Below are 13,294 nucleotides of genomic sequence, written 5' to 3' on the forward strand. Positions count from 1 at the left end.
AAAATTAAAAATTACTCCTACCCCAAACATCATCACACTCAAATAATGAAGTATTTTTGTGTGGGGGGGGGAACCTATCAACCTAGATGACAATCAAAAACCCAGATAAGGGTGGAGAAACCCAGGTATGGGAGCCCTGCCCAACATATCTTTATATCTGTAAGAATCTCTTTGTTCATTAAAGAATAGTATGATATTTTTGTGAAACCCAGGAATAGACTTTTGGCATAGAGAAGATCATTATAACATCGTCATATAACAAAATTAAATAAAATCTGATCATCAACCAGTTTGTTACAGGAAAAAACATTGGCCTCCAGTCTCAAAACCTTAATAACAGTACTGATTAAATTATGCTGGCTGGTATTAGGAAAAACATGCCATGATTGTGGTCTTGGAACATAGTAGACCATTTGAGTGAAGTTCTTTGACATAACAACAGCATTTGATGCTCTACCATCTGGGGAAATTCACTCAACTAATTACCACTCACTATGACTGGTAATTAGTGAGTGATACTGGTAATTAGTGAGAAGTGAAAAGTTAGCAGATTGTATTACACTTATAGTAAGTTGCTGACTGTTAACTGAAAATTGACCTCTTAGCAGTAAAACTGATGCCATGGCAAAAACTCCAATAATAATGAGAAGAAAGTATCAGAAAATCAGAAGCAGGCAAATGACGATATCTGCGGTCCTAAGGTACGTCACGGACTCTGCCGGTATATATCGTGTAGGAAACAGCATCGGCTTTAGTCGCATGCAAGATGCCTCGCAGTTCGGAGCTCTCTGATTTCTAGAAAGGTATAATTATCGGGTATCACAAATGTGGCCGATCCTTAAGGGTCATATCTAGCGATCTGAAGTACCCAAAATCGACAGTGGCCTATGTGATTAAGAGGTGGAAGGTGAGAGGTGATTGTCGGAATGTGTCCCGAGTCGGCAGACCAAAGAAACTGGGAGATAGAGACCGACGAGTACTGTCCAGAGAAATTCGGAAGAACCACACCCAACCGATGGCCCTCATCTGCAAGGAGTTTCAACAGGCATCCGGGAGTATTGTTTCAAGAATATCATCTGTAAGGAAGCACATCTGCTTGGTTTTCATGGTTGTGCTGCTGCCCATAAGCCTTTGATCAGAAAGTCCAACCGCGCTGCTCGGTTAATGTAGTGCAAAGCACATCGAAATTGGACTGTAGATCAGTGGAAACGGGTTTGGAGTGGCGAATCAAGGTTCACCCTTTACCGTTCGGATGGCAAGGTCTGGGTCTGGCGTCTACCTGGAGAGCGTCTCCTGCCAGAATGCATTGTGCCAACAGTCAAGTTCGGCGGAGGTGGAATTATGATCTGGGGGTGTTTCTCCTGGTATAGGCTGGGACCCTTGGTCCCCATTCATGGTAAGCTCAACTCCGATGCCTACTGCACTATTTTGGATGACAATGTGCTTCCTACGTTGTGGCAGTTTTATGGGGTGGACCCCTGTTACTTTCAGGACGACAATGGCAGTTGTCATGTTTCGACGTTAACCAAGGCTTGGTATGGTGCCAATGGAGTTCATCGAATGGACTGGCCTGTCCAGAGTCCAGACCTGAACCCTATCGAGAACCTCTGGGACGATTTGCATCGCCGAATTCAGGGGTGCACTACCTGTGCAAAATCGGTGAATGAACTTCTATGTCTTTTCCAAGCCGAGTGGAAGAAAATACCACTAGCTGTCATACAAAGACTTGTGGAAAGTATGCCCCGGAAGGTCCACGTTGTAATTACCTTTCGTGGAGGCTCTACCAACTATTGATTTTGAATAAATTCAATTTTTCTTTTCTATCACAGGTGTCCAAATACTTATTGGTAGTCAGTGTATATTACCAGTAGCTTTGAGAGCAAGTGGGAACAACCAAGGAATGTGACAAAGAATTCCACTTTCTCTTCACTGTGAAGAAACAGAAAATCTTCAAAACTTCCCTTTCATGTCTCTAAATTGACCGTAGTTTGCTAAAATGAAAAGAATGTTGGGAAGGGGGATGCTAATAGATTGCACTTATAATAAGTGGGAATGAAATATAAATACAGCAGATTTTTTTTTCATGAAATTGTCACATTTTTTTTAGAAGCAAAAGAATAATTTTGAATATAACCATATATATTTGTAACTAATTTAGATATTTTTACTTCTAATGTTTTGAAACAGAAGATTCAAACTGTGCCATGAAGCTGATTATTTTTATTTATATAAATTTAGAGAATGCAATATAAGTACTGTTTTTTAGGCACAATTAAAAAACTAAAGTTAAAATAGCCTTTTCTGTTAAATGCTTGAAGGATAAGCTAAGTGTCACTGAAACAGTAGATATGCAAGTTTTTAAACACTTCTCAGTGTACTAAGTAAATTAATTTTAAAAATGCAAATAAACAGCTTACAAAAATTAATTAATTTAAATAGCATTATACAGTACAAAGTCCGCAATCCGGACATCTATTATCCGGAATGATCTATAATCCGGACCTCAAAGCCACAAACTTATGCATGCGCATAAAGCCAGTAAAGCGTGTACACATGCGCGCTTCCGATACTGAAGAAAGTGACAAAGAGGTTATTGAAAACGAAAAAATTTCGATTGACAACTTAGTCGGTATTCTCGACACAGCAATTACAGGATTTGAACAGAGGAACTTTGTAACTGAACAAGAAATTATGTCTGTTTATAGAAGAGAGAATTAAAGAGAAAGTATTAGCACAAAAAAGAAAGCAACTTAAACAACGTACTTTGAAAGAAATGTTTAATAAAGTAAACAAATAAATATTAAGTTTTTTTTTGGAAATTTTGATACCCTTTAGATCATAATTGCTCTTTATTTCATAAATTACGGTTTCATATTTTTAATTGTATAATTTCTGCATGCCATCTTACCAGATTTAAATTGATGATCTATAATCCAGAAAAACCCCTACTCCCGCCGAAATCCCGATGAGTCCGGATTACTGTATTAAATAAAAAAAATACACCATTAGGAATTTAAACAAAATTAATTATGATTTAACACCATTTAACATATAGTTAAATTTCTGCAATAAATGAACAATATCAGCCTGAATTTTTGCACATTTTATAAAAAATCTTGACATTCATAAAGTTTTAATTATTTTTCTTTGTTTTCTTTTTTTATTTCAACTATTAAGTTGATAAAAGTGAGCATTCTTCTTCTGTACGAAAAAGATTTAAAGAAGTGTCTTTATGCCTCATATTTATGGGATAATTCTTAGTCATCACGATACTTCCTGTGCAGTGATGTAGCTAAGCAGGAGGTGGCACACCTTGTGCAGCATATTTGGGATGGCATTTTTCATGATTTTATTATGTTAGTTATACTCTAAAACACAGTGTTCTGAATGCAGTTCTGAATATTAAATAATATTGCAAAATTTCCCCACAGTTGCTTTAAGTGCTTACTTATTTATGAGAGGGATTTTTTTTACATAGTGAATAAGAAGACCTTCGATTTATTACCTTTGCACTTAAAAAACAACTTACTGTATTTTGTATAGAACAACAACTGGAGAGATGAAACAAACCTTTAGAATGCATCAACAGTTTTGATAACAGAAAAAGGAATAAACTAACACTTTAGAATGCTAGAATTAAAGTTTTATTTCAAAAAGGAATATAAGGATGGGAAAAGCTGTATTTACACTGCTTTTATAGTCAGTTACTTTAAAATAGGCCCTTCAAGATTTTTCCCCTTGTTTACAGTTGTAACATATATTGCCATTACTACAGAAAGGAGATTAGGAAATCTTAGCAAATTAAAAGACTTAACCATCTTGTGTAATAGTTATTACCATGATTATGAAGTAAGTTGAAAGGGGAAATAATCTCGAAGTGCCTGTTAAAAAGACTGTAGTCATTGCTGTTTTACCGTATTTGTATTAGAAATTTCATTCCATAAACCTTGCAACTTAATATTATGATACAGCATTTTGTAAAACAAGTGTAAAATAACTGTCTTAAAATAATGTGTAGTAATTGTTTGATCATAAATACTAGTTCAGAACAGTTATAAACATCTGTGTACAAAGTTTCCCAGACTTAATTTTTCAGTATGCCATATGATTTCACTTATAACCAATGATAATTAAACTGTAATGAATTAAAATTTCAAATTTAATCTTAGGAAGATATCATCTGAAAAATCAAATCATATTTATGATGTAAATTTAATGAAAAAAATCACATTCATGCGAAATTTTTATGTTTGAAATAGAGTATACCTTTAACATAACATTTAATTATACTTTTGTTTGCTTTGTTATGATTTTTAAACGCATGTATTATTTAAGCTGTTATTTCTAGAACCCTATACAAAAACAATAATAATAAAATAATATTCATTAAAATGCGTGAACTTATATGGTAAATTATAGAATGTCAAAAGATATATGGTATCATAATTGGTATATGAAATCCCGAGAACTTAAATGAACATTGCATATTACGTATTCAAAGTCCTAGTAAACCGTTTTTTAAAACAGTCATCCAACTTTTCAGAGTGTTTTGGTCTTTTGTATAAATTGTTGCGTTAGAGAGTTGATATTCAGTGCTGATGTTTATTTATGTACTAAAAATTACTAGTCACTTTCAGAAATGGTTTTTGTGTGAATATTCACTCTATATTTTAGTAATGATGGCTTTAATTTTGACTTATTGTAATTCTGATATTGTAGTGGCTAAAGAAATTATAGATAAGCAGTTATAAGAATTATAAAATTTATTCCCTAATATTTAAGTAAACTAATTTGGCATGTATCTAAAGAACATCTCATATAAGCCGTCGTAATTGTTGTCTCAAAACTTGCTGTGATGAGCAAGCACCTTACAACATATACCTAGCAGCATGACTCTTTCAGTTAACAGATGTATCACGCAATTTTGACTGCTTTTTACATCATTCAATGCACATGAGTCTTTCTGTCCCAAAGTAAAGTGTAACGCATTTATAAATCGTAGCCGGAAACCATTGGGCCAATTTTCAACACAAATGCCTCTGCAGCTTTCGAAATTTTATATATGGGCACATAATCATTTTCACATATCTTATATAAGAAGACGACTGGAAAATATATCGAGAAATAAGTGTAAGTGAGAAACTGTATGCTAAAAATAAATCAAAATATTATTTTGTTATAAATTTCTTTTTTCTATAACATTTTTGTTTATGCTTTTTCTATTTAGAACTTTTATTCATCCCTGGCACATTTTACTTAATGACAATTTTCATGGTGTTTGCTATAACACAAAAATACCAATAATTTTATTATTTATGTAATCTTACTAATTCATTATGGTAAATTTTGGTTTTTGCATGTATTTTTAATATATTAATTATCTATTTTATTTTCAGCTGAGGCTACATTTGACCCATCATTGCCTATAAAAAACAAATCTCGATTATCAAAAGATCTAGATGAAGTTCTTGCTGATAATTCTGCACTGGCGTACTTCATACAGTTCATGGATGCACATCGTGTTAAGCATCTGGTCAAATTCTGGCTAGAGGCGGAAAGTTTCCGAATTTCATCAGAGACTAAGCTAAAATCTGAAAATAAGAAAATGACTCTTCTTCAAACTTGTGATGTAAATATATCTGCCTCAAGCAGTGGGAACAGCAGTTATGTGTCTGATAAGTCCGAAGAAGTCTTCCAGTCCTCTAGTCATGCCACTTGTTCTAGTTCCAAAGTGCTGGACCATAAAGTTGATATATTTGAGAAAAACTTGCATGACCCTAATTTAAAAACACTTGCTGTAAATATAAATGATAACAATACTGTGCCTCTTCATATTAGTTATAACGAAACTGTCAAATTTGATTTTTCTTGCGGAAACTCATCTAATGATAAACCTAGTAAAATTGTACAGCAGAGTTCATCTATAGACTCTGGTTGTGAAGAAAGAGCTAAAGAACTTACATTTGATTGTAGTTTAACTGACAGTAAATCAATTCCTGTAAATAGTGGAAAAAATAATGCAAAATTGTCTGGTATTAAAAAAGAATGGAATGCTGAAAATGAGGTGTTAAGCAAAGATAATCAAAGGACAGAACTTCTGAAAGGTGGTTTGGTGAGACTTGAAACAAGTAAGTGTTTGGTTAAATCTTTTGCAAAGGGTCTGTTTTAAAGAAATCATTATTTCTCAAATTCTGATGTTATCTAGTTGATATATGTGTAATATACTTTTCCTGAGGTTATAAATTATATTTCTAATAATTGAAACTCTTAATTTCTGTTTATTAATTGCTCTTTTAGTTTTTGTTTATTAATTGCTCTTTTAATTTTTGTTTATTAATTGCTTCCTTCTTAATTCCTGATGGAGAGGGATCTGTTCCTGTTCATTCTCAAAATCGAGAGAGTCTTAAATAAAATCTATGCCAAACATAAGGTTATTGCTTTGCCTAATTTTAAGTTATATTTCACTTCTGTTAAATTTTGTGTTTATTCATTAACAGCTATTAATTAGATTAGAAAATGTAATGCATATTACAGTTATTATGTATAAAGCTTGGAAATAGTCATTTAAAGTAAAAGCATATTAAAGTAACTGATCGGATAGGAATGGATTTTCATTATTGGCAATCATTGCTGAAATCATCTTATTTAAGAAGCAAATGCTCCTGTCCTAGTAAAATAAGTATAAGAAGGATATTTATATAAGGCAACCTCATCTGTGTGAACCTGATGTATTGAAGGTATTTTGCTAAAGAAGGGGAAGAGAGAGAGGTAGTCAATGGTCTAAATGCCAAATTTGAGATAAAATTAAGTAACTATATTTTCTTTAAATACAAAATTTCAAGAATAGGTAATAAATTATTAATGTATTTTTCAGTGTTAGGCTGCTTATATAATATGAGTATGATTTTCAAGAGGACATTTTAAGAAAAAGTCATTGTAACTATTGTATATTTTGGGTAGTTGAAGCAGCACACTGTGTTGCCAAAATAGGCAACTCATTATATTGTCAAAATGTATTTATGTAGCAATCCAGGTATATGCACATATGCAGTAGATGATTAAACAACAGATTTTCACCTTAAAATTCAATGGTTATTAATTTTTTGGGGGGACTGCATACATTTTTTTTTGTTTTTCTAAGAAATTGTAATGGGGTAATGGAGTTTGCTGGCTAATGAAAAAGAAACCTGCCCAACAGTTAAGAATGTTAAAATTTCCATTCTGCAGAGTTGTATTTCATGAATGATCGAAGTTTATTGATCAAAACTCGTGCCCTTGATGGCTAATTTGTGCATTTCTCTTATGTTTTTTATGCAAAACAAATTGCTGTAAACACGAGAAAATGATAGCATGCACATTGCCCAATTTTCACAATTTTCTGCTCTTGAGTGAAAACAGCTCCTGTGTGCACAAGTCAAATAAAAAATAAGTAGTTTTATATTTCCCATTCTACTTGGTTGATTGATGAAATTTAGCTTGTATTTTTCATGTCTTGAAAATGTGACTGGCAATACATATATATGTATATAATTATCTATCTGTCTATTAATCTATGTGTAAATTTTAATAATTAAATTCAATTTTGATTATTTTCTAGAAAATGATAAGAAAATATTAATTTTGAATTGAAATAATGCAAAACTTATTAAAGATTGTGCATATTGTGGAAAGCAAAAGTTGTAAGAAGTATTGGATTTAATGAAATTTAAAAAATATATTAAAAGCATTAAAAATACAGGAAAACTTATTGCCGATTCCATAGAAAGATCCTGACTTTTTGAAGGGAATTAGCCCCTTTCCATAAAATCACCAGCATGTCAATCTGACCACGTTTCGTCTCTCTCATATTGTTAAACAATACTCCTATGCCAGATTGTAAAGTAATATAAATTTTTTAATTTAAATCTTTGATTTTGTACATATTGTACCATGTGTGTGTGTGTATGTGTATATATATATATATATATACCCACTTCCTTAGCTTAACAGTTCTTATCCATCCTTTATTTTTACTATTATTGGTCATAGTTATGTATTATAGAAGTGTTTTAAATGGCAAAAATATTCATGTTTTGGCTATGTCAAATTAAGAAAGAAAATTAATTTTGGGCAGGTAATATAAAACATTTTTATTGTGGTGTCCTAGTTCCTGTACTTATTATTAGGGAAAGCTTTATATATTATGAAAGTATTTATATATATGAAAACACATATATTTGGAAAGTTTGTTATAAAAAAATAAAAACACAAGAAGTTTGATTGTCGTACAACAAAAATTGACTGGGATATTTAATTTTAAAATTTGCAGTTTTTTATGTCATTTTCAGTAACTTTAGGATTTTTAATTAAATTAAATAATTTGGGGAAATAAGTTTAAATGGAATGCAGCTGAAAAAGATTTTTAAAAAATATGTGAAAAATTTTTTATTTGTTATTGACTGAGAAAGAATTTTATGGTATTATTATGGAGGCCATGAAAAAGTATTAAATTTTGTTATGGATGTTTCTTTTATGTACCAGAGAATATCATTAGTCACAGACCTCACTCTTTTGTCCATATCACTTTTCAAATGTTGCCACTTAATATTATTGTCATGCATTATTTTTAAAGAATTGTAGTGAATATAAAAAAACAGATATTGCTGCGAAATGCTATTGCCATGTATGTTTTTTAAGGAAATAATGTAACAAAAAATCTATCAACATTTAGCACTTTATCCAGAATTCTAAAGATAGCCAATATAAAAATATTTTAAACATCCACATCCAGTTTTGTTGCCATTTGACAGAGTGTAAGCTGTTTAATTTTTATTTTGAATTTATTCTGCCTGTTATTAACTAACTGAGCAATTCAAAAACAGTAAGTGCAGTTCCTTATCTCATTTATTAATTACTTGGTTGACCTGTGAAATGGCAGTAGCTGGATTTATTAAAAGCATTATATATGTGTGTGTGTATGTATGTATATATATATATATATATACGTATATATATATATATATATATATAATTTATTTACTAAAGAAATATTGATTTATATTATCTCCTAAGATTAATTTTAGTAGAATTATCTTAAAAGAGTGAATCCATACTTAGTAAGTTCAATTTCGAAAATTGTTTTAATGTAACTTGAATGTACATTGTTAAAAATGTTTAATGGGGACTTGAATTAAATCATGAATAACAAAATTTCAATTGTAAAAAGAAATAAATTAAAAGCAAGTAATTAAATTAAATGCAAGTAATAATTGCCATTGATCAGAAATTAGTTGACTTTTCAAGGGGAACAAACCAACTCCTGTTCAATGAACAATAATTAAGAAATAAATACAAAGGTGTTTCGTGCTTTACTCGAGTAATAAGGTGTTGCCAAACCGGCAATTCAAGCTAGGCCAAACATTTCCGTGGATAGAAGGGATTAAGAACTAATGCAGAGAACCAAGGAACTCATTCTGTTTAAGCATTTTAGCTAATTCAATTTTGAGTGAAAAGCAATTTCTGCAGTAAAATTGATATTGCTTGAGTAATTGTCCCGCGACATCCTCGTGTTTATGTATTTTAATTCAAAACTATTTGTAAAAATTAAACATTGGAAATTGGCATTATGAAATATAATTCAAAGTAATTGAAATAAACATTAGAAAATTACAAAATATAAGAAATATAATGCAATCTTTGCAAAAACAAATCTAAAAATAAAAATTTAAAATTAAAAAAATGTATACAGTCAAAAGTCGTTAATCCGGACTCGTCGGGACTTCGGCGATTCCGGATTATCGATTTTTCCGGATTATAGATCATCAGTTTAAATCTCGTAAGATGGCATGCACAAATTCTAAAATTAAAAATATGAAACCGTATTTTAGGAAATAAAGAACAATTATGATCTAAAGCGTATCAAAATTTACATAAAAAGAATCTTAATATTTATTTGTTTGCTTTATTAAACATTTCTTTCAATGTAAGTTGTTTCGTTTTATGTGATAATACTTTCTCTTTAATTCTGTAAACAGACATAATTTCTTGTTCAGTTAAAAAGCTCCGCTGTTCAAATCCCGTAATTGCTGTGCCGAGAATACCGACTAACTTGTCAATCGAAATTTTTTCGTTTTCACTAACCTCTCTGTCACCTTCTTCATGTCTTTATCCATTTTTTGCAGCAATTCCACTTTTTGTTTGACGGACATCGAGACATACTCTCGTTTTGTAGATCCTTTGGGAGCTCCAGAATCGGAAATTGACATAATCGAAAGTTCAAGTTTACTTTTATAAAATTGCTCTTACAGTCTGCAAAAAATAATAAGCTGCATCCAATTCAAAGATGAAGGAATAACGCAAGTATCAACATTAACTGAAATAGATAATTGTATAATTTTAGCTTATACCGTCCGTTATACGTTAAACGCGCACGCGAAAACATATTCTGCACTTGCGCACACACATCTTACGCGCACACGTAAACGCCTATGCGCATGTATCAACGCGGCGCATGCACAGAAAGTTTTTAGCTTTGAGGTCCGGATTATAGATCATTCCGGATTATGGGCGTCCGAATTAACGACTTTTGACTGTATAATAAGAAAAGGGAATGTACATGAAGATATAAAGGCCAGAAAAAGCATTAATTAACTTACGTTCTTTCTAGAGGGAAGTGGGCAAAGTGTTCTCTTTGCGTCTGACTCTGAAGGGTTGTGTTTCCGAAATTCTTTATCGGCAGCGGGGGTTTGAATTATATCAGTCGGTAAGACTTGTGTGAAGTAATTTATGGTATGAAGTGACATTGAGAATGATTGTTTGTTTTCCTCTTCTATTTTTGTCCATTTTCTTTTAATTTCATAATTTTTGAAGAGGGGTTTTGCTTGTTTTAAATGTTTTGGTTTTAAAATTTTAAAATTTATTATTGCATTTCTATGATTATTTGAAATTTATTAATTATGAATTTCAATTTCTGGTCTTTGTGAAATATTAGCTCTAAATTTCTTACTTTATGTCTTAAATGATAATTTTTCTTCAGCTTAATGTGCAAAAATAACTAGGCATGTTTGTGTTTTGTTTTCAAAAGAATTATTTTGTAATTATATACAGTCAAAAGTCGTTAATTCGGACACCCATAATCCGGAATGATCTATAATTCGGACCTCAAAGCTTCAAACTTTCTGCGCATGCGTCGCGTTGATATGCTTGTGCGCGTGCACAAAATACATTTACGAGTGCACGTTTAATGTATAACGGACAGTATAAGCTAAGCTAAAATTATTTAATTATCTATTTTAGTTAATGTTGCAGATTGCGTTGTTCCTTAATCTTCAAATTGGATCCGGCTTATTATTTTTTGCAGACTGTTAGAACAATTTAATAAAAGTAAGCTTGAACTTTCGATTATATCAAATAGAATTTCTGATATATATTTATTAATATGTAAATGATCTACAAAGCAAAAGTATATTTTGAAGTTCATTAAACAAAAAGTGAATTGCTACAAAAAATGGATAAAGGCATATCCTTTGTTTATCTAAACTTTGTTTATCTTTAACGCCGTGGCGCCGCGCAATGAATTGGAAGTTGATCTGTCAGCACTATCCTTATTTTCAGGGCAGATGTTTTTATTTTATTTGGCTTATAATTCCTTATTAAATGTAGTATTTCATCTTGATGTACTCCATCTTTGATATGATTTAAATCAAATTCCTCGTCATTATAATTCGCTTCCGATAGCGAAGAAAGTAACAGAGGTTATTGAAAACGAAAAAATTTTAATTGACAAATTAGTCGGTATTCTCGACACAGCAATTATGGGACTTGAACAGCGGAACTTTGTAACTGAACAAGAAATTATGTCTGTTTAAAGAATTAAAGAGAATGTATTATCACATAAAAAACGAAGCAACTTAAACAACTTACATTGAAAGAAATGTTTAATAAAGTAAACAAATAAATATTAAGCTTTTTTTTTTTTTTTTTTTTGGTAAATTTTGATACCCTTTAGATCATAATTGTTCTTTATTTCATAAATTACGGTTTCATATTTTTAATTTTAGAATTTCTGCATGCCATCTTACGAGATTTAAACTGATGATCTATAATCCGGAATCGCCGAAGTTCCGACGAGTCCGGATTAATGACTTTTGACTGTATATATATTTAACAAACATTCATTATTCGTAAAAAGCAATATATATACCTTATTTGACGGAATATAAGACACACCCTTATTTAGATGGCCTCACACAAGGAAAAAAGTTTCAATAGCGTGGTTTCTTTTAGTTCTCACGTTTCGTAAAAGCCAAGTAAACAATTATTGAATGCAATTACCTTCACGTATAAAACACAGGTAACTTTTTTCAGACCAAATTTAGGAAAAAAAGTGCGTCTTATATGCTGTCAAATACGGTATATATATATATGAGGGTAAAGTGAAAAGTCCTCGCCCTGACAATAAAAGACTGTAACTTTCAGTTAAGAAATGATTTTATTTTTCTACATAATCTACCTTGACTTCAACACTCTTGGTCTAACGTTTCTCCAACATCAATATTCCTTTCCAGAAGTGAGAATCTGGAAGGTTGTGAAAATATTGAATTTTTTTTTTCAAGTTTTGGAACAGATGGAAGTTTGAGGGTGCGGCATCAGGAGAATAGGGAAGATGGCTGAGCAAATTGTACTCCAAATCCTACAGTTTTCCTATCGTTAACGCCTCCTTGTGCACAGGTGTGTTGTCGTGGTAAAAGATGATTTTTTTCCTCGCAAATTTTGACGTCCAACTGGTCAAGAAGGTTGCAGAAATATTCACCTGTAATTGTTCTGCCCTTTGCAAGATTATCAATTAAAAGAATCCTCTCCGCATCTTGAAACACTTTGTGAAGGTCATAGACCTTGCCGGCAATGCAATCAACTTCTTTGGCGCTGAACCATCGGCTTTCACTTCATTGCTTGGACTACTGGTTCATTTCTGGCATGTGGTGGACACAGGCCTCATCCATGGTGACAAATTGGAGCACAAAATCAGTCAGATCCCTGCTGAATCGGTCCAAAGATTGCTGTGAAAATCATTTGCACATTTGCTTTTGATCAACATTCAGCTAATGCAGCACCCATCTTGTGCAGAGCTCTTGCATCCCTAAATCTTTGTGCAAGATGTTTCACACCCTTTCTTCTGATGTCCCCATAGCTTCAACTATCTCACTCACCTTCACTTGCCTGGTGTCTAACATGATATCATGCTTTTTTTTTATTGTTTCCGGTGTGGTTGCGGTTTTTAGCCTTTCTTCACATGAGTCATCTTCGAGGGATGTGC

At 31.9% G+C, this 13,294-nt stretch overlaps 1 protein-coding gene across 2 annotated transcripts in view; it reads left to right on the top strand.

Moving 5' to 3' along the window:
* The window catches only part of pkaap (A-kinase anchoring protein pkaap), an 81,543-nt gene that overhangs the window by 8,115 nt on the left and 60,134 nt on the right, over positions 1–13,294 (top strand). For both annotated transcript variants that reach the window (XM_035362929.2, XM_035362930.2), the window contains exon 3: positions 5,397–6,128. In XM_035362929.2, coding sequence (XP_035218820.1) covers positions 5,397–6,128 — 732 coding nt within the window. The remainder of the gene's footprint in view (positions 1–5,396; positions 6,129–13,294) is intronic.

The sequence above is a fragment of the Stegodyphus dumicola genome, chromosome 9, assembly GCF_044657685.1.
Source record: "Stegodyphus dumicola isolate Sdum_Otavi_A_Nest chromosome 9, ASM4465768v1".
In the NCBI taxonomy this organism is placed as follows: domain Eukaryota; kingdom Metazoa; phylum Arthropoda; class Arachnida; order Araneae; family Eresidae; genus Stegodyphus; species Stegodyphus dumicola.